Genomic DNA, 22660 nt, shown 5'->3' with positions numbered 1-22660 from the left:
CAAAATAAAAAAGCAAGTGAAGAGAGTTGTAAGAAGAATAAAATTAACAACCAGGAACTCTGGAAAAAAATGAAACACACATGCTAAAATTCTGGTAAGATGCTAATTTTCACTTCCTACTCATTAGGATTTACTTTTTAATTATTAATCTTTACATTTATTTTGAAATTCTTTAAACATACAACAAAACACAAATATAATAAACACCCATGTACACAGCCTAAGAAATAGCACTTATATAGCTGAAGCCCCTCTATGTATAACTCCCCAAACACCTCCTCTGTACCACCTGCTTGAGAAATCATCAAATTTGAAGTCTAGTCTTATTTTCATGCACTCTGCATATTATGTTATATACACACACCCTAAATAGTATACAGTACTGTTCTACAGTACTACTATCTAAATAACATCATATGGTATTTTCACTTAATGAAATTAAGAGATTTTCATGTTGAACTATCCGGAATAACACATATAGCTCTATTTCACAATCATTCTCAACGTTAAATAGTATTTCATAGTATGAATAATACAGTACATTTTATTTGAACTTCTTTTCATATACTTATTACTTTTTTGTTTGCACATATTTGTATCATTCGTTCATTTTTCCAGTGGTGGTTTATTCTCATTGGATATCTGGTCTTTAGTTTCCTTTTCTTATGATGCCTTTGCCTGGTTTAAGAATCAGAGAAATACTGGCCTCACAGAATGGGTTGGGAAGGATTGGTATTAATTCTTAAAATGCTTGGTAGAATTCACCAGTGAAGCCATCTGATCCATCACAGGCTTTTCTTTGTGAGAAATTTAAAAATTACTAATTTAACTCTTTGTAATGGGTCTATTCAGATTTTCTATTTTTTTCTGAGTAAATTTTGGTAGTTTGTATATTTTTAGAAATTTGTTTACAAGGCTATAGAAACAATTATTTTTAAAGTTACATTTTGATGTTAAGAAATCAGATTAAAAATAAAACTTATTAAAATATTTAAAAAAATATTTAGAGAGACCGCATGAACAGGGGAGGGGCAGAAAAAGTGGGAGAGAGAGAATCCCAAGCAGGATCAGCACTGTCAGCGTAGAGCCCAATGTGGGGCTCAATCTCACGAACAGTGAGATCATGACCTGAGCCAAAATCAAGAGTTAGACGCTTAACTAACTGGGCCACCTAGGTGCCCCAAGAAATCAGATTTTTCCATCTTGATCTTATATCCAGCAACATTACCAAACTTTCTTATCAATTCTAAAATACCATGTGTATAGGTCCTTTTTTGTTTTCTATATGGATGAACATAGAAAACATCCATTCGTATGGATGATAGGTCTTCTCATCCCTAATTCTTATTTTTATTGCTTTGCTTTGTTAGCTAAATCTTTAGGACAAGGTTGAACAAGCTACTGAAGTTAACAGTATTTAAAGAAAAATTTTTTAATGTTTATTTATTTTTGAGAGAGAGGGAGCACTAACGGGTGAGGAAGAGAGAGAGAGGGAGACACCGAATCCAAAGCAGGTTCCAGGCTCTGAGCTGTCAGCACAGAGCCCGATGCAGGGCTTGAACCCACAAACTGTGAGATCATGACCTGAGCCGAAGTTGGATGCTTAACCAACTGAACCACCCAGGCGCCCATGAAGTTAACTGTATTTTTAACTATAGTTAAATACATTCAACTGTATTTTAAACATTTAACATTTAGGGGCGCCTGGGTGGCGCAGTCGGTTGAGCGTCCGACTTCAGCCAGGTCACGATCTCGCGGTCCAGGAGTTCGAGCCCCGCGTCGGGCTCTGGGCTGATGGCTCAGAGCCTGGAGCCTGTTTCCGGTTCTGTGTCTCCCTCTCTCTCTGCCCCTCCCCCGTTCATGCTCTGTCTCTCTCTGTCCCAAAAATAAATAAACGTTAAAAAAAAAAAAAAAAATTTAAACATTTAACATTTAACTATAGGTATAATGGTGGTTGTGTTTATTAAATAGACCCTATGTAGTTCAAGAAATTTCTTTTTGTTTTTAGCTTATTTGTTTTAAAGTATAAAATTCTTCATTTTATTTATTTAACTTGCTGTATCTCTTGAAATGATCACTAGTTTTATTTTCTCTTTAACTGTTAATGAGTCACATGAGTTATTTTTAATGGTATGCTACCTTTGCATTCCTGGATAAGTATAAGGTGACTGTGTCTCTAAAAAATATACAATGGTGGATTTGGCTTAATATTTTGTTTAGGATTTCTGCATCTACGTTCATGGATAAACAGGCCTGTAAGTTTTCTTTCTTGTATTATTCTTTGTCTGATTTTCCCAATAGGGTTACATTTGCTTCTTAACAAAAAGACAGGGCATTGCCCCAGTCATCCAACAATGGGAAGCATATGATTAAGACTGGAATTAGCTATTACTTGAACGTATGCTAGACTTCACCTATAAAACCTGTAAAAAAAAAAAAAAAGATTTTTTTTTTTTTGAGCTGGGTATAATTCTTCTGGGTAGGTTTTTATTTTTATTTCATATTTTGATATAATTTCAGACCTACAGAAAAACTCCAAATATTGTACAGGAATCCCCATATAGCCTTCTTCCAAATTCTCTAAATGTAAACCACATTTGCTCTATCACTCTCCCTGTATATATCTAGGTGTATCCTCTCCCCAACCCTAACCCCTGATAACCACTGATCTCTTCACTATCACTATAATTTTGTCAATCCAAGTATTATGTAACATATAGGAGGTTTAGGGTATCCTTAGTTTGGTCTTTTTTAATTGCTAAGTAGTATTTCATTATATGGATGTGCTGTAATTTGTTCATCCATTTACCTGTCAAAGGACATTGGGCTGTGTCCAGTTTGGGGGTATACAAATAAATCTGTTAGAAATATTCCTGTATAGATTTTTACAGAGACATTCGTTTTCATTACCATCTGATAAATACCACAAGTGTGACTTCTAGGTCATATAGTAATTGTATATCTAACTTTATAAGAAACTGCTAAATCATTTTCCACAGTTGACTCTCCCATTTTATGTTCCTACTAGCAATGTATGAGGGATGCAATTTCTCTGCATCCTCACCAGCACTTGGTACTTTTGCTAATTTTTATTTTGGCCATTCTAATAGATGTATTGTGGCCTCAATTTGTTTTGGTCTAATATATCTCTATGAGTAGATTTTAGTTCAGCACAAAAGTGAGGTAGTGTACTTTGTATCAAGAAGCACATGATGTCTGGTTTGTTCTGTTACTGATGATATTAATTCTGATCACTTGGTTAAGGTGGTATCTGCAAGGTCTCGCTACTATACAGTTATTACTTTTCTTTTTATAATTAAAAAAGATTTCCTGGGATTTACTCTGAGACCATGTAGACATACTTTTCTAATCAAACACTTTCACACTAGCTTTAGGACCCATTGCCGATTATTACTTGAGTTCTTACTTTTTAATAAAAGGTACTTTATTAACTTCATCATTTCTTCTACATACTAGTTGGCATTCTACAAGAAAGAATTTTTATTCATTTATGTATACCAGTATGAATTCATGCATTCTTATTTTAATCTTTGGTTTATAATCTGTTGCTATCATTACTTAGTTTGATGTTCTAATTGTCCTGAATGTGGACATTGGGAACTCCTTCAAGCTGGCTTCTGTGATCTTTTGACATCTCTCCTTCATTCTTCGAGCAACTCCTTGTCAGTAAAACAAGATATTCTAGGTTCATCTTGTACTTTCCCTGCTCCAGCCCTGGAATCAGACATTTCTCCAAGAAGTCCTAGTTCCTTTTAATGGAGAATGTAGTTAAAAATTTAAGACCTGGGCACTAAGTATTTTAAGAGTTTTTTTAACTATCTATCTATCTATCTATTTATTTATTTATTTATTACTAGCTATAGGTATTTTCAGGTTTTCTTTTCATCCTGAATGAATTCTGGGAAGTGATTATTTTTCTAGAAAATGTATTTGTCCCACAGCTTTGAATTGATGTAAAATTATCCATAATATTCTATTATTTTATATCTCTGTTATTTTTAGTTATGATCACATTTTATAGAAGTGTGCTTTTACCTTTTATAAAAGTATGCTTTTTATTAAAGTGTGCTTTTACCTTTTTCCTTAACCAATTCTCCAAAAAAAGTTTCTATCTTATTAGCCTTTCAAAGAACAAACTTTTAAAGTTTCTATCTTCTCTATTATACCGGTGTATGTATTTCACTAACTTCATTTTTCTTTATTACAGTTGAGCCTCATTTGTGGATTATGTATCCACAAATCTGCCTATTCACCAAAACTTATCTGTAACCCAGAATTAATACTAGCATTGCTTCAACAATCATTTTTAAACATGCAAAGGGTGGCAAAACATTTAATCTGCCAGCTGTGCATGTTCTGAGCTGAAGGTGCACTAGGTGACATTCTGATGTTTTTTTTTATCTCTTAAACTGCAAACAAGTGTCCTTCCTGCCATCTATTCAGTGCTGTGTTCTTTTGCATTTCTGTGCTTTTTAATGGTGATTTTGCTGTTTAGAATGGTCCCCAAGCACAATGATGAAGGACTATCTAGTGTTCCTAAGCACAAGAAGGCGGTATTTTATGCAGAGAATACAAGTGATAAGCTGCTTGTAGGCAGGAGTTATATAGTGCTACGGGCCATGGATTCAAGGTTAATGAATCAGCAATACATATAAATAAGGTGTCTTGGCAAATGTCACAACCAGGGGCTCACAGGAACCTGCCTGCAGTATTCCCCTAGTAGCAATGGCTCAGCACGCTCAACAACTTTGCAGAATCTAACTACTGCAGACAGTGAGAACTGACCATATCTTACTTCTACTTTCTTTGGGCTTATTCTGTTGCTGTTTTCTAACTCCCTAAGTTGGGTGAGCAGCTCATTAATTTTCAGTCTTATTTCTAAAATGAGATAAAACATTTAAGGTAATAATTTTTCTCCGAATAGTCTTAGTGGCTCCTATTAAAATTTTAACTTTGAGACCTTCTCCAAAAGTAATCAATAACTCATTTTCTTACTACTATTAAAAAGCACTCTTTGTTTCAACATTTTATTTTGATACCTGTTCTTGTATTCTCTGTTCCAAACAGTTCAATAATCCAACTGCATCTCTGGTACCTAGAGCTGTCAGCTCAGTCTGAAATGCAGCTAGTAAAACACCGCGCTCCTTTAAGAAAACTTGCTGAAGAGCAAGCAGAAGTTCACCTCGCCAGTCTGGGAAACTCTCATGAGATTGGGAACCATTGTAAACCTAACAAAGAATAAAAAACAAAAGTTAATTTTCAAATAAGTAGGCTTATAAAAAGTCTAAAAATGATATTTATTTACTAACCAAATTAAATGTTAGAGGCCAAAAAGTATATAGATTTACTTTCAAGAGTATGGCTTGTGGCATTTAAATAATACATAGTAATTCATGTGAAAATACATCATAAAAGACAATAATTTAAATTATAAAGTGCCTTACTATTAATAAAGGGCATATAAAACTGTTAAGATGCATAGTATTGAGTACCTCGGCATCTCTTTGCACTTGTATTTTGGTAATTAAGTCCTTAAGAGCTGAAACTGTACTGAGGTAAGCTCTTCTTTCTTCTAGCCAAGATTCTGAAACTTGCTGAACAGAATGGTCCTCTCCATCACTGTAGGGAGACTCGGTGAGGGAGAGCACCTGCATGCCTTCATTATGGACAGCTCTTAGTAATCCCTACAAATCAAAACCCAAAGGCTAGAATTATGACGACTTGTTCAAAAACAGACATACAAACAGAACTAAATTTTAAGCAAGATACCTTTATCAAGTTAGCCTGACTTAGAAGAGTCACTGCAGAAAGGACATACCAGGCTACCATTACTGACTGCCTTCTTCTAATGGAGGAGTAAGCCAATCCCAGAAGACACTGTCTTTTGGGTTGCTCTTATCTGTAAGTTCCTTCTATTTATCTAATGCACTCTTCTTGGATTTAATGATCAGCCACTAATTTGGTCAAAAGAATTATGTAGGAGATAAATTCTAGTCCTTGAGATTGCTTTAATAATTTTGGCATTCAAAAGTAACAGGAATTAAAAAAAAATTTAACTCTTTATCTCTTTATGCAAATAATTATTACATATATTATACTTTATTATCTGTAAAATATAGGATAAACCTATATAGATCCCCAAGATTCCTTCTAGCTATGCAATTCTCTCTTCAGAGAGAAACTTACTATGTTCTAATAAACTGCTATGTTCAATACAGAAATCAGACTGGCTAAGTTTCACTAAAAGACAGCTGTCTTTCAGTACCTTTATTTTTTTTGGAAATGAATCTGTTGAACTTTCGCCTTCATCTCCTCTGTCTTCTGATGCTGTGTCAAATCCCTGACTTTGTGTAAGATAAATTCCTTGACCCCAGTCTGATCCAGAATCTAAAATAAAGAAAACAACAATTGACTATTGAAAAGAAACAATTATTATTTATTAAAAAAAAATCTTTTTTAAATGTTTGTTTTTGAGACAGAGTGTGAATGGGAGGGCCGAGTGAGAGGGAGATACAGAATCCAAAGCAGGCTCCAGGCTCTGAGCTGTCAGCATAGAGCCTGACGCAGGGCTTGAACTCATGAACTGTGAGATCATGACCTGAGCTGAAGTTGTACGCTCAACTGACTGAGCCACCCAGGCGCCTCAAAACAAACACTTTTTAAATAAGTACTACAAAAATGTCAGAAATTTATGTAACTTACCACTGGAACATATTTCTCTAGTTTGGTAAGCATCAGAATGTGTTAATTCGGGAAGTGAGGATCCCTAATTAGAGAAAACAAAAGAATACATAACATTTTTGGCCTTAATAAAAATAGAAATAGGAACTCAATAGTTTTGTTCTTTTGTAATGCTGTCAAAGAACAAAAAACAAGCGAAAAACTCAATTAAATCTGTCACATCTTTCACAGTTAAGTGGAACTATCCATGGTTTATAAGTCTTCAATTTTTTTTTTTTAATTTTTTTTTTCAACGTTTATTTATTTTTGGGACAGAGAGAGACAGAGCATGAACGGGGGAGGGGCAGAGAGAGAGGGAGACACAGAATCGGAAACAGGCTCCAGGCTCTGAGCCATCAGCCCAGAGCCCGACGCGGGGCTTGAACTCACAGACTGTGGGATCGTGACCTGGCTGAAGTCGGACGCTCAACCGACTGCGCCACCCAGGCGCCCCAGTCTTCAATTTTTTTAATGGATATTACCATCGCAAACATTCATGAATTAACGAATGATATTATCACATTCCAAATTTGCAGAGGAACTTGGTAGGAAATTATTATTGGAATACACGAGGTAAAGAAGATTTAGATCTATAATCTTATCACAAGGAAGAGGCTACCCCAAATTTCTTTCTCTCTTAAAAACAAAGAATTTTGGGGGGGGGGGAACCACACACAGAATGTTGAAAAAACATGTATTATGAAAACCAAATACCTCCTTCGATTTCAGACACTGTATCACTGCCTTCAAGGTACCACATTCTTCTGTCAGTAACTGAACTGCAACATAGTGCTCCCTCTTTAAGGTTTCAGTTTCTGAAATATGTCTGGATTCCATATCCAAAATTTCAGCAGCATGTAATTCTTGCATCTGCTCAATTTTTTCAGTAAACTGACTGATTATTTCAGTGACTTCTTCTGATGAACATTCACTCTGTAAATCAACTTGGATTCCTGCATTTCTGACAAGAATTTGTGGAGTCTGACTGCTGCTATTGACCTTGAGAGTCCCCTCTGTCTGGGATGCCAAACTTTTACCCACTTTATTAGGAAGTGCCTCTAATATGCAGACTTTTCTGTTTTCCTGTAACTCAGTTTTATCTTCTTTTTCTAAGAAGTAGGATAATTTCTCTTCTGCTTCTATGAGCTGATTCCTGACTTGGCTTAAATCTTTCTGGAGAGATGCCATACTTGTTTCTTTTATCTAAAACATAATGAACAGAACAGAACATTCATTTAAAAATATTAAATGTAGAATTTAAGGTAGAGAGGATATTCATTTTCCTTAGAATAATAGGAAAAGTTTTTCAGAAACACTCCTAGATTCCATATATATATTTGCATTATATGTAAAATCATAGATGACCTTAGAAATGAAATTATTTTATCAGCCTCATCTTTTTGGTTTTCATGGGATAAGAGTTCTCTTTAACATCTGTCTATCTACTTGTTCATTAAGAGACTAGAGACTAAAAGCATCTTGCTAAAAAATATTCCAGGAAAATTAAGCAAGAAGATAGTAGTAAAGAAATTTGTAATAACTTTTAACCAAAGCCATAAAAGATTTGTTTCCAGCTTTTAAGTTATAAATTTGGTTTGGGTTTATAGAAGAGAATATACTTTGAAATGAAATTAAGATTATGTAAAAGTAAGTGAATTAGAAAGTATGTTACTTATTTTACCAAAAGCTCTTCTTGAAGCTTTTCTGCTTTCTCTTTATAATTGGCAAGTTCTTCTTTAGTTGCTGACGATTCAGCTCTAAGAGCCTCAAGTTGACCAAAAAATCCACTTTCTTCACTGGTATGCATTAGCTCAGTAGTTGTCTGAATGATAGTGGAAAACATTTAGAAACATGTTATTTACAAAAAAAATACAGCCAATTTCAAGGTACCTATACATTCTAATGAAGCTTTTTCAGGAATGACTGCCTATCCAATAAAACGGTGTAGAAATAAATGATTCATGCTCTTTCAACAAACAGGAAAACTTTTTTAGAACGATCACTTTATGTTCTGGAGACAGTAAGAAAAAAGTTATTTTCTAGGAATGAAAGGTACTTCATGTTAGTATGTACCCTATTTATAAATTATTAATGAAATACTGTTACCATTCAAAAACTTTCGTATTTATATCACTTTCCTCAAAAAATGCCAAGTCTTACTAAGATACTTCTTACACGTTTTATATACATGGAAAGTCACATTACTATTTTAAAATGACTACAATCAGTTATAGTTCTGGGGAAGAGAAAAAAGCCTAGTAAATGGAAAGAGTTATCATCCTTTGTTTTTGTTTTTTAATGTGTATTTGTTTATTTTGAGAGAGTGTGCACATGCAAGCAAGGAACAGGGTGAGACAGAGAATCCCAAGCAGGTTCTGCACTGTCAGCACAGAGCCTGACACGGGGCTTGATCTCATGAACTGTGAGATCATGACCTGAGCCAAAATCAAGAGTCAGATGCTTAACTGACTGAACCACCTAGGCACCCCAGAATTATCATCCTTTGTAAAACAAATTATATATTAATAGAATCTAGATACATCAGTTAACCTCTTGGTATTCATATAAGACTGCATATTTAGTACTCAATATTATAAATATATAAAGTGAGGTTGTGAAAATTAAAGTCCTTCTATATCTGTCCTATGCTAAGAAATAAATGCAATTTCAGATTGTTACATAAGCAGACTTACAAGGGTGAAATACAAATTATTCCTAAGAAAGGAAAGAATCTATTACCAGCTATAAAAGTCTGCAAAAGCTAATGACTTCTTACTGATATGTTAATTCAGTGGAATATTAACATATTTTATCATTTTCCATTACTTAAAATGATCACAAAACACGCATATTAGATGGAACAGGAAAAAAACCCAAATTCCAAAGGACATTTGCTAAACTTATCATTTCTAAAACATCTCTCACCTTCTTCTGACTGCTCTACTTAATGAGTATGCTAGTGAAATAACATGATTTGAAGACCACAAAATATCGATTTTTCCATTATTTTAGTGATAATGGGAGTATACAGAAAAGTAGTATTTTTATAAAAGCCCTTTATATATGAATTGCTAGATATAAAGAACACCATATTTAATTTAGTAAATTAGCAATCAAGCTTATGGAACAAAAAAAAGAGAATTTCTTAGGGTATTTAAGTGAAAAAAATTAAGTACAAACTAACCTTGAGAACTTCAAAGTTTCCTTCAGGGCTTCTTTTCCTTTCTTTACCTCCCTGTTTTTTCTCCTCCTCCAATAACTTCTGTAGTTCTAGTAGCCTCTTTTCTTTTTCCAAAGCATTTTTCTCTACAATTTCTACCTGTTTTTTTTCTAAAATCAAACTAGTCTGCATTTCAACCACCTGGCTTTCTAATTCTGATATTCTCAAGGTTAATGCTAATACATTTGACTCCATCTCATTATCTGTAACTTGATTTAAATTCTGTGCATGTGTTCTTTCAAGTTCTGATGAAACTGGTTGTTTATCTTGACAGAATTTTGCATATTCCTTAACTGCTTCAAGTTGGACTTGACTCACAAGAGCAGCAGCAACTTTTTCTTCAAGCACATTCTGTAGGTTTACAATCTTCCTTTTCAGCATCTCTGTTTCGGACTGGCCTTGCTCTTGCATGTCCTTTATTTGTTTATAACACTGGGTGAGTTCTAAGTCCTTTGCACTCACAGTGCCCTCAAGTTGTAGCACCTTTGATTGCAAACTGCTAATGGAACCTTTGCTGTTTTCTTCAAAAGATGTGAAGTAAGTCTGATTTTCTAGGGGTTTAAGAGCATTCTCAGAAAGGACTACTTCCAGTTCAGGTTTGGTTTTGCTCAGATCATCTATGGCCATGTTAATGCTTTTCTCTGGTACACTTTGGATTTCTTCCATATTTTCACGTTCTCTCTTTAAGCTGCATAATTCTTGAGTTAGCTGATTCATTTTTAAATTAGTTTCTTCAAGTACATTTTTTGTAAAGGCCATTTCTTCATTAGTGGTTTCTACTTGCTGTTCCAAAGCCAGTTTTTCAGCTATTACCATATCCAATTGATGTTTTAAACTGTCTGCTTCTTCTGGAAAAGAAGTAGCATCCACTGATGTCTTCTGTTCAATTAACGCCAATTCCTGTTGAAGTTTTTCAATCACTTCATTGAGCTGCTCAATTTCTTCTTCTCTATTTTTCTTCACACGTTCTTGGTCACTCATCAAACATTCTATTTGGGTTTCAAGATCCCTTATCAGTTCATTTTTTTCTTCAATAACCTGTTAATGAAAAACAGGTAACAGACATAATAAATACATTATTTATATTTTGGGAATTTTATTTTTTATTTTAAGGGCAGGAACTGAAAGTGTTGATCTCACACAATTTACTTCTCAGACATAATAGATTAACTTTAATATAGACCAAGAGTCCTCATCAGATCAAACAATGACCTTATTTTGAACTTTGCTCAGAAAGTTCTATTAAATATAAAGTGATTTACACTTTAGTAGCTGATTTCCTGTGAGTAAAATAGTTAACATCAATGCATTCTACTTGAAAAGAATGAAGTATTAAAATAAAAATGGTCTCCAGAAGATTTAATTCATATCAAATAGAAGAATTTTTATTAGATTTGGTTAGAATGATATGATGAAATCTGAGTCACCAGAGACTCTCTGGAAAACACCAAAAATCTTTGACAATATTAGGAGAGGATAAAAAAAATACACATAGCTTATGAAGCCAAGGAGTCGCTTTTTTTTTTTAAATTTTTATGTGTTTTTATTTTTGACAAAGAGAGCAAATGTGCAAGCAGCAGAGGGGCAGAGAGAGCCGGAGACACAGAATCTGAAGCAGGCTCCAGGCTCTGAGCTGTCAGCCCAGAGCCTGACGTGGGGCTCAAACTCACAAGCCTTGAGACCAAGACAAGAGCTGAAGTTGGATGCTTAACTGACTGAGCTCCCCAGACACCCGAAACCAATGTGTCTTAATAAAGTAAATGGGTAAAAGAGAATTAAGGTTTATTCAGTGTTTATATTCAAAGAGAAGCTGAAAAATAACCATTTGCCCCTACAATTGTAGCTTAATTTCATGTAGTAATTTTAAATTTGTTTACCTTATTATCTGTTGTAATTTTAAGTTGATGCTGAAGTTTTGTAATTTGCTCATTTAATTGCTCAATTTCTATTTCTTTTTCCTGCATTATTTGAGCCAATTTTCCAAGCAACACATGTTGGTCCTGAGTAGAGATAGCATCAGATTCCTTCATGGCAAATCCCAGTTTCTCCATTTCATCCTAGGAACAAAAATAACCATCCCAGTTAGACAGATCACTATATGCCATTTTCTGAATATTGTTTCAATTGAATCTTACAAAAGATAAAGCACCCAAATGTACAAATAAACAAAATCAGATAACATACAGTAATTGTAAGTGAATAATTCTTAAAATATTTTGATAACAGTTCTAAGAATTTTTTCTCTCATGATGCAGTCAAATGTTTATGTTGGGTGGAAAATAAGTTGCATGCAAATCCATTTGCAGGTAATATTCCTTTGTTAAGTATTATTTAGCAGCTGGATCCAGCAAATGTTTGATACTAAGACAAAAATTATGAATTATTTGTAAGCAAAGTTTTTCTTAATTACCTTAAATAATTTGTTTTCTTGTTCAAGTTCTTGGAGGCGGGTAGTAGATTCCTTTTTCTGTATTTCTAATTGCATATGTAGTTGCTGAACTTCTTCATTCTTATTTTCCAGTTCTTCTCTAAACTGCTCTAATTGTTCTTCTAAGTTTGTTATCTTTGATACCAAAATTATCGAAAGGAAAGATAAAATGAAAACCTGTTTATTTTTAATTTTTTTTAATGTTTTATTTACTTTTGAGACAGAGAGAGAGAGCATGAGCAGGAGAGGGGCAGAGAGAGAGACACACAGAATCCGAAGCAGGCCCCAGGCTCCAAGCTGCCAGCACAGAGCCCAACGCAGGGCTCGAACTCACAAACCACGAGATCATGACCTGAGCTGAAGTAGTACACTTAACCAACTGAGCCACCCAGGTGCTCCTGACAACCTGTTTACAAATGTTTATTTGTCAAGAGAGAAAGAGTGCTGCAGTAGCTGTATAAAACATAATTAAGTGTTTAAGAGATACGAGCGATGAGAATAAAGGGGTTTCGCTAAGCCAGATGTAACTGTGTGGTTTCTATGTATTTCAAACTGATCACCACCCTTAAATCATCCTACCCAAAGCAAAGAGGAGCCCTTCAGAGCAAAGATACAAGGAGCCATTTCTTACCTAAAATACCCTCTGATATAGCAGAAAAGAGTCATGGGAGGAAGGGAAAGGGCCTGCATTTTAAATCTTATTTCATGTTAAATTTAATTGCTATCAAAAAGTTCAAAAAGCTGCAGGATTTGGTCAGTTGTTTTAGCTACCAAGTGAGACTAGCTCAAATTAGTCCATATTAATACTTAACCGAATGAAAGGTCTGGCTGCCATGTGCCTTGTTTATGTAGGAGAAAGTAAAGGTAGACACTAAGGCTGTGAGATCCTTACGTCTGAAATACAGAAACTTAAACAGTGAGTTATTAATACCATTTTAGGAGAAAATTAGAGAGTTCCTATGTGTAGGACAAGAAAAATTTAGCTCTTTTCTGAGCATAAATTACTATTAACAGTAAAGCAATTGCTCTTTAATGGTTATAAAGAGACTGAAACTAATGACAAGTTTTAAGTGCTAGCTATCATTTTAAAAGTTGGGTTTGATTAAGGAATCATCATTTGGCACAGTACTTTGTAGGTACTTAATAAATAATGAATGGATTTCCAAGAATGTATTTACCTGATGATCAAATTGCTGCATTACAAGCAACGTAAAATGCAGGAGCAACATTATTCAGTGGAGCTGGCTCAGAGAGCAGCCTATAAATCATTTATTGCCTTAGAACTTGAAAGGAACCATATGCTGCTTACACCCAGATATGTAATCAGAATCATGTCTTAGCACTAAGCAAGGCAAAGCCCTTCAAAATCATTTAGCCTAATAGTTCATTAACAGAAATAGTACTGACACTAATAATAGCCATCATTTATAGACACTTTATTGCCAGGCGCTGCATAAGGTGCTTTATATATATTATTTTTTTAAAGTCTGTAATAATCTTATGAAATCTTTAATTAATAATCCAAATTATTCCCATTTCAGAGATGAGGAATGGAGTCACTGAAAGCAAGGTACCTTGCCCTTAGGTCACAGGCTCTAGCTTTTGAACCTGAGAAGTTTACCTGTGGAGCCTTACGTTCTTAACTATCACTTATCCTGCTTCTAATAACGAATGCCCAAAACTTACACTTAAATTATTTTCTGTACACTGGCATTAGACTCAGAAGACACACCTTAAATACATTTAGTAGTTGTGCATATATAATTATCAGGTTAGACTGGTGAAAACTATGGTGATTATATCTTCTTCAAAGTTATCTAATGTAATAGTACTTATACCAATCCCTATCTTCCACAACTGCTTTTGATGAAAAAGTACTACTTTAATATATACATAGACATTGAAGTTCAAAACCGATGCTCCACCTCAAATGCCATTTGTTTTAGGGGGGTACCTCTTAATCATCGTCACCCATCTCCCCCAACCCACCCTCTGTCAACCACCAGTTTGTTCTCTGTATTTAGAGCATGTTTGGTTTTTTGTTTGTTCATTTGTTTTGTTTTACTTTCTTTTTTGATCTATCAGTTTATGGTCAAATTCTAAATTTGATCTAAAGTCTTGCCAAAGTGTGGTCCCTAGAGCAGCAGAATTGGCATCACCTGGGAACATGTTAGATGAACAGATTCTGAAACCCTATCCCAGACCTACTGATTCAAAATCTTCATTTTAACAAGATTCCCAGGGGATTCATATGCACATTAAAGTTTGAAAAGCACTGGTTTAAAGCACTAACATTTCTGTTAGAAGCAGCTGAACTTGAGTCACCACAATAGAGACTTCAATTCCCAAAGAGGACACTGTATGATTCTTTCCTCCTATTCAGCCAGTGTCATTTCCAGGCTGTCCTGTTACTGAGTCTATTACAACCAAAAACCACAAGAATATTATTAAGCTTTAAAAATAGAATGGTGGTTATTTGTTTTAATCTTGTTTAATTTAGCTACCAAATGTTATCTAGGTAGTTTGGATCAAATAAATTTGCAACTATTTGTGTTTTCTTTTCGAGTCTTCTCAATCGCTTTCAAATGTGTATACGACTTCTTAGACAGTAGATTCTTTGAAATCTGGTGCTGGTTTTACAATTGGGAGAGTGGTAGTCAACACGTGTTAAGAGCCCAATAGATGTTCTGTGGCAGTCTTTAATACTTCTCACTAACAAGGAATGTTTATTCCCCAATTCTTTGGCAGTACAATATCACAGGACTCCAGAACCAGAGAAATCCAGGAGGAATTCTTCCTCAACTGCTTAGTGTGTGACCATGAGCAACTTACTTAAACTCTCGTAAAGACTCAGTTTACTCATCTGTAAAATGGAGATAACACTAGAGCCGGTCTAGTGCTAGGCTATACTCTCCCTGAGGGGGAGAGTGTAAGGATTAATGGCATAGGCATTTAAAATACCACTTTCTAGCACAGACCTCAACAAAGTTAACCATTACTTTTTATTACTGCCATCTGTAAGCTATATCTTATTAGCTTTATATAGACAGTTAAAACCTACTGAAGGCATCTTTTTTTTAAAGAAACTCTTCCATTTCTCCCCACATTATTTGCCTTCTCTCATCATCCTTAAACTATCTTTACAGTTTCTGCTCTATTCATTCTGCATTTCTAAACATACAATAAACTGAAAAAAAAAGTTTTATACAAATATATAAGCATTCTTATAAGCCTATAAGAATGGAAAATATCTAAAAATATGATGACGCATATAGACATCTTATGTTTATACTCCATCAGATATTTGCCTAGTATAGGAGAGAGTATTTAAGAAGTGATTTTCATTAAAAGATTTAGGTTTTAATTCTATGTTCCTCTCTTTCAGTCTTCAGTTACAGACAAGTGGGTTCTGACAGAGTACTTGTTGCTGTGATTAAAAACTAGTCCACCAGGATGAGCTATCATTTTAACCCTTCACTAACTCAACTTGTCTGGCTCCATCTCATCTATAAAAACTGGGAGTTGGCTGACAGAAGCTGGCTGACAGGTCTCTTTGTAGTTCTGATAAACTATGAGTCTGAGTAAAAGGTAGATTGCTATTGGATACTCACTTCAAAAAATTAAGGTGTCAGTAATGTTACGCGAAAAATTAAGGTGTTAGTAACGTCACTCAAAAGATAATTAAAATATAGTAAACTTAATTATCTACCCATAATCAACTATCACTGCTTTGGGGTCCAGTTTTGAAGGTCTATCTTTTTAGAAAGCAATTTTTTTTTGATTAGTGTAAGGTAAATCTTTATATTTAAATGTTAATTATTTTCTTTCTTTTCTTCCTTCCCTCCTTCCTTCCTTCCTTTTTTATTTTAAGTAGGCTCCATGCCCAACATAGGGCTTGAACTCATAACCCTGAGATCAAGAACTGCATACTCCCCTAACTGAACCAGCCAAGCTCCCCAATTCTTTTCAGAACACACAGAAGTGGTTACAGATAAACAAGTGTTCCCTGCTTTTTGTGGAAAAACCAAAAAAGCAAAATAAACAAGAACCTTTTAGATAAACATCAGTCAGTATTATTTGATACCAAGAAAATAATCCTTCTCATGGAGATGATCATTTCTTTTTATCATTTATATGGATTTTTTTCCTCCTCTAAAATATGAGTTTTCTTTTTTAAAAAAATTCCTATTGTTTAAAAAAATTTTTTTAATGTTTACTTATTTATTTTGAGAAAGATAGAGAGTGTGTGTGCAAGCAGGGGAGAGGCAGAAGAGAGGGGGAGAGAGAAAGAATCCCAAGTAAGCTCTGTGCTGTCAGAGCAGAGCTTGACATAGGGCTCAAACTCACAAACCATGAGATCATGACCTGAGTTTAAACCAAGAGTCAGATGCTCAACCAACTGAGCCACCCAGGTGCCCCTAAAACTACAAGTTGCCTGAGCTAGAGTTTGAGTTGATGTCTAATTCATTCTTGTATTTTCCAAAGCACTTATTAACATTTATACTGTTTAAATTCAATAAGTATTTGTTAAAATCTATTAAATATCCTGAAAAAATTATATAGAAATGAAAATGTAACTTAAAAAAAATCTTAAATATTTATAATGCTATGATACAGCTAAATAATGTAGAGTACAGTATATTTTAGAAAAACTAATAGACAAAAATTTAAATACATTTAAATTAGCTTGAAATTGGAAATTAGTATTAAAAGTAGATTTTTCTTTTTCTGTTTTTTTTTTTTTTGAAAAGGGAGGGAGTAGGAAAACATAGGAGAACTTTCCTATAACTACCTTATTGTTAATTTTTTAAGAACATGTTTATACATCGTAAACCAGCGCTATAACCTCCCAGGGTAATACAACTTAAAAAAAACAAACAACCCACCCCCAAACCCTACGGCAAAGTAGCAAAACTTCAAAGCTCACAGTAAAGAAGGGAAAAAGAGAGATCCTGCCTTTTGTGCTAATACAATTCTCTCTCCAGTCTCCTCTTCACTCCATTCATACCTTCTTTTTGTCTTCAAACTTCTTCTGTGTCAATGCCTTTACATTTGTCCCCTCTACGTGGAACACTTCTCATACCAGCCTATTTGTTCAACTCTTATTGTCTTCAAGATCAATTTAGGTAACGAGCTAAGAAACTGTCTAAACAGTATAAACCCCACTCTGTACAAGTGACATTCTCAAGGTGACTTATTTAAAATAATTCAAGCCACATTTTGTCATTAAAAGTATACCTCTTACCTCTTTTTCCTTTCGGTCTATAGCATCTCGCTCAGCCTGCAACTGTACTTCTAGCGACAATTCTGTTTTAGCTTCTAGAGCTCCAGACTGCTTTGGGTCCTCTACCTTTAAATATACAAAAATTTTCTCAAAACTTCAGACATTAAATCTAATTATCCATTTTAACTGGAGAAATAGCAATGCCATTAGCAGCTGATAATCTACATTAGTGAATAATCAAAGTTACAGATCCTCAGTTTTGAATGCAGGAACACAGGAATGTTTGACACTCTTAAAATTCATTCCTCAGATAAAATGGAGACTATCCCCTAATATGCCCCCTTCCCAAGCTTCCTTATCCTGCTCTTCTTTGATTCATTCTTGTTTTCTGCAGTATAGTGGGGATAGATTTCACTCTTACTCTGGGATAAAGCAATAGACTCAACTGGTGTCCACAGCTTTTTCATTTGGCTATTATTTTAGAATCACAACCTATTGATTATGAAAAGGATCATTAATTCCTCTGGTTTACTTACTTTTCCTTTTTCAGGACTAAGGTATGCAAGTAACATTTGAAGGTAAGAAGAAACAGATATAGTTATGTCACTGGAGACATAAAGGTATATTTATATTTTGTAATAATATCAACAAAAAGTCACTAGTAATTTTTTATTTAAAGGAACTGATGTTCAGGTAACTAAGAGCAATCCACATTAAAACACTTCATAAAATTAGCCTGAAGAAAATGCCATACCTTTTGGAAAGTGTCTGTACTAACGAGTAAGGCTTGCTCCAGTTCCCTTACTCGGAACTCCAGTTTCTCAATTTCTTCATTCCGTTCTTGTACGTCCCTCTGAAGCTGCTCTTTAGAGAGCAAAAGCTCACTGCACTTGTCTGTTTTTTCTTTCAGATGATTTGTTAACTGTTCAACCTAGACATATAATAAGCAAAAACTGTAATTTAAAAATATTTCAACAAGCTAATAACATACCTGTCCTCATTTCAAAAAGTATTTTCAGAAGCCATGCTAAGTATTTTTGATAAGGATAGCAACTATTGTCTCCAACTATGGTGACATTCTCGGAGTTGATAAAATAGTACTAACAAAAAAGAAATACTGCTCCACCAACCCTTTACAAAAAATTCTTTCTCTTAAGACTAAGACCTGCAGCTAGGAGGAGAGAAAAGATTATATTTTTGAATAATGTTAAAGTATAAGCTCTAATGGTACAATAACACTACAACTTAATAAAGATGACAAGTTTGCAGAGTGCTGACTTACACTATTCATCGATTTGAGAGAAGAGAGTGAGCATATGCACAAGTGGGGAAGGGGCAGAGAGAGAGGAAGAGAGAGACACTCCCAACCAGGCTCCACTCTGTCAGCGCAGAGCCCAAAGCGGGGCCTGAACTCACAAACCCCGTGAGTTCATGATGTGAGCTGAAATCAAAAGTCGGGCGCTTAACCAACTCAGCCACCCAGGTGCCCCCTGACTTACACTCTTATGTCAGATAAGATAATCTTAAGAAATCTTTAATGGATTCTATTTTTCTTTCCACAAATGGTTATAATTGAGACGTATAATAATATGGTTCTAAACAACGCAGAGATGGGAGGGAATGGGGGAGCTTTAATACAGTCACTTAGAAGCTTTTTCAGCCTACACATTCCAGCAGCCCAGAACAGACATGAGAATACTGGGTGGTGAGAAGAATCTGTGCACACCGAAAGTTTCCCCAAGTAATTCTGATAATGTGGGTCCATTTAAGAGAATGGCTCTGAGACAGAAGGATTCAGGAAGCATTAATAAGATAGCTTATGAAATTAGTTCTCATCAAGTAAAGAGAGAAAGCTTGCTAAAAAATTAGTGTGATGGTAAGAAAAAAAAGGAATTCTACCTTACTTCAGTGAGACACTTTAAGGAAATTATCTAAATACGATACTTATTCCCCAAAACATTAAAAGAAATGCAAACTTACCTATAACTACATGTTCAAGGATGACTATAGTAAAGCCACTGAGGAGAAAATTTAACAATAATGGGTGGGCTAAGATTTGGAGTACAGTCAAGGAAAAAGACCACAAAGCAGCAAAATAGTACAATATACTGTAAGAGTTAGATTATTTAGATCTTGAGAAAATCAGCATCTGGGGAATCAGATTTGGCAAGGTAAGGACAGAACCAATGGATCACAATGTTCCAGGAGAAAAATCAAATACACACATCCATATTAGTTTCTTAAAGTTTCATGAATGAGGCAGGTCACACTTTTCAAATATAACAAATAATATACTTATGTACTATTAAAAAAAATTTTTTTGGGGCGCCTGGGTGGCGCAGTCGGTTAAGCGTCCGACTTCAGCCAGGTCACGATCTCGCGGTCTGTGAGTTCGAGCCCCGCGTCGGGCTCTGGGCTGATGGCTCAGAGCCTGGAGCCTGTTTCTGATTCTGTCTCCCTCTCTCCCTGCCCCTCCCCCGTTCATGCTCTGTCTCTCTCTGTCCCAAAAATAAATAAACGTTGAAAAAAAAAAAATTTTTTTTTTTAATTTATTTATTTTGAGAGAGACAGAGACAACACATGTTGGGGAGAAGCAGAGAGAGAGGGAGAGGGAATCCTAAGCAGGCTCCCCACCACCAGCCCTATGTGGGGCTCAAACCCACAAAGTCATGGTATTATGACCTGAGCCAAAACCAAGAGTCGGACACTCAACCGACTGAGCCACCCAGGGGCCCCTATAAGATTTTTTAAAATAAAATTTAACTATTACTATTTCTGAAAATAATTTTACATGTTCACTATGTACCAGGCCAATATTCCTATGAGATGGGTTCTATTATAATATGTATTTAATTTGAGAGAGAGAGTGTAAGCAGGAGACAGGCGGTGGGGGAAGGGAGGGGGGGAGAGAGACAGAGAGAGAGGGAGGGAGGGAGGGAGGGAGAGGGAGAGAATCCCAAGCAGGCTCCATGCTCAGCACAAAGTCCAATGCAGGGCCTGATCCCACGACCCTGGAATCATGAGCTGAGCTGAAATCAAGAGTTGGAAGCACACTGACTGAGCCACCCAGGCACCCCACCATCTCTGTTTTAGAAATGACTAGATGAGTTTTAGAAAGTTTTAATGAGTTAGCCATTGTCACACATGTGGTAAATAACAGAGCTATTGATTCAAATTAGGATGGTGTAACCCCAAGCACGATGTCTATATAACTGTAACAAGCCATCCTTGCAATTTATACAATAAATCTTCCCTCACTCATGTAGCATTTATTTGGCAAATATAGAGTTCTGACTATGTTTCTAAATGAGGAAGTGGATAATTGGGATGAAAAAGGAGAAACAGGGAGAGTGGTAAGGAGGCTACCAAAACCATCCAGGCTAACAGTGACAGCCAGGATTTAAGGAGATGAATGAAATGGAAAGAACAGGAAGATGTACGATGTAGTGCAACATGCCTCACCAAGGGGCTGGAAGTAGGGGTTGAAAAAAAAAGTGGAATAAAGAATGAACTCTAGGTCTTAGCAATAAGAAAGGTGAAGATAGTATCATATTTACTGAAAGAAGAAGGAACATGTTTTATTCTTGTCTTTCTCTGATGGGGGTTAGTCAGGAATCAAGAGCTCTCTTTTAAACATGTTAATTTTGAGACATCTAAATGGAGATAGATGGTAAAGCATCTGAGTATTCAAGTCCAGAGTTCAAAAGAGATGTCAGGGGAGCACCTGGGTGGCTCAGTCAGTTGGGCGCTAACTTCAGCTCAGGTCATGATCTCACAGTTCGTGAGTTCTAGCCCTGTGTCGGGCTCTGTGCTAACAGCTCAGAGCCAGGAGCCTGCTTCAGGTTCTGTGTCTCCCTCTCTCTCTGCTCCTTCCTCACTAGTGCTCTGTCCCTCTCTGTCTCTCAAAAATAAGCAAACATGGGGTGCCTGGGTGGCGCAGTCGGTTAAGCGTCCGACTTCAGCCAGGTCACGATCTCGCGGTCCGTGAGTTCGAGCCCCGCGTCAGGCTCTGGGCTGATGGCTCGGAGCCTGGAGCCTGTTTCCGATTCTGTGTCTCCCTCTCTCTCTGCCCCTCCCCCGTTCATGCTCTGTCTCTCTCTGTCCCAAAAATAAATAAAAACGTTGAAAAAAAAATTTTTTTTTTAAAAAAATAAGCAAACATTAAAAAAAAAAAAAAAAGAGATGTCAGGGCTGGAGATATAAACACACAGTCATTTACACATAATTACCTGGGAAGAGAAAATTAATAGGAAAGAAAAAGGGGGCCAAAGACTAAGTCTTTGGGTCTTCCATCATTTATTTTGGGTTGAGAAACAAAGACTATGGAAAGAAACAAAATGAAGTAGGTATGTCACAGAAGCCAAGAGAAGGAAGTGTTTCAGGAAGAAGGCTGCAATGAAAGCCTCTGAGGATGCGTATGATGAAGACAGAGATGATTTGTGGACATGGCCAGGAGGATGGTAACTTTCACAAGAACAATTTCAACAAAAGAGAGGATATAAAACCCCACTGAGACAGAGGGGTTAGAACGTCACTGCACTGCACTGGACTGAGGGAAGAATAGAAGATGGGGAAATAAAATTGTCTGAATACAGACAACTCTTGATCAGTTTTGTTAGGAACAGGAAGAGAGAAAGAAATAGATAAGTTTATTTAATTGGGCAAAACTAGAAGATAAATGCAGGTAGAAATGACCCCAAATTTCAATGCAAACAATTTTTAATGTTTGTTTATTTTTGGGGGGTGGGAAGGGGCAGAGAGAGAATGAGACACAGAATCCGAAGCAGGCTCCAGGCTCTGAGCTGTCAGCACAGAGCCCAATGCGGGGCTTGAACCCACAAGCCGCGAGATCACGACCTGAGTTGAAGTCAGACACTCAACTGACTAAGCCACCCAGGAACACCAATGTAAACAATTTTTAGAATTTCAAGAACTTTTCACGCTGAAGTAATAATTTTCTGATCTTGAAGATTTATATATAATAAAATTTTAAGTTCTTCACAACAGACATCTTTTATGACACACAATATGCTGTAGCATAGACAAT

General features: G+C 35.7%; 1 protein-coding gene across 6 annotated transcripts in view; it reads right to left on the bottom strand.

Moving 5' to 3' along the window:
• AKAP9 (A-kinase anchoring protein 9) overlaps positions 1-22660 on the bottom strand; it is a 154302-nt gene that overhangs the window by 20229 nt on the left and 111413 nt on the right. For all 6 annotated transcript variants that reach the window (XM_047830631.1, XM_047830647.1, XM_047830654.1 and 3 more), the window contains 11 exons: positions 18368-18544; positions 17635-17739; positions 12372-12524; positions 11839-12018; positions 9926-10999; positions 8423-8563; positions 7456-7944; positions 6724-6787; positions 6287-6408; positions 5514-5705; positions 5061-5249 (listed from right to left, as the gene is read on the bottom strand). In XM_047830631.1, the coding sequence (XP_047686587.1) occupies positions 5061-5249; positions 5514-5705; positions 6287-6408; positions 6724-6787; positions 7456-7944; positions 8423-8563; positions 9926-10999; positions 11839-12018; positions 12372-12524; positions 17635-17739; positions 18368-18544 (2886 nt within the window). The remainder of the gene's footprint in view (positions 1-5060; positions 5250-5513; positions 5706-6286; positions 6409-6723; positions 6788-7455; positions 7945-8422; positions 8564-9925; positions 11000-11838; positions 12019-12371; positions 12525-17634; positions 17740-18367; positions 18545-22660) is intronic.

The sequence above is a fragment of the Prionailurus viverrinus genome, chromosome A2 (assembly GCF_022837055.1).
Source record: "Prionailurus viverrinus isolate Anna chromosome A2, UM_Priviv_1.0, whole genome shotgun sequence".
Lineage (NCBI taxonomy): Eukaryota > Metazoa > Chordata > Mammalia > Carnivora > Felidae > Prionailurus > Prionailurus viverrinus.
This window is presented reverse-complemented; position numbering and strand designations above follow the sequence as displayed.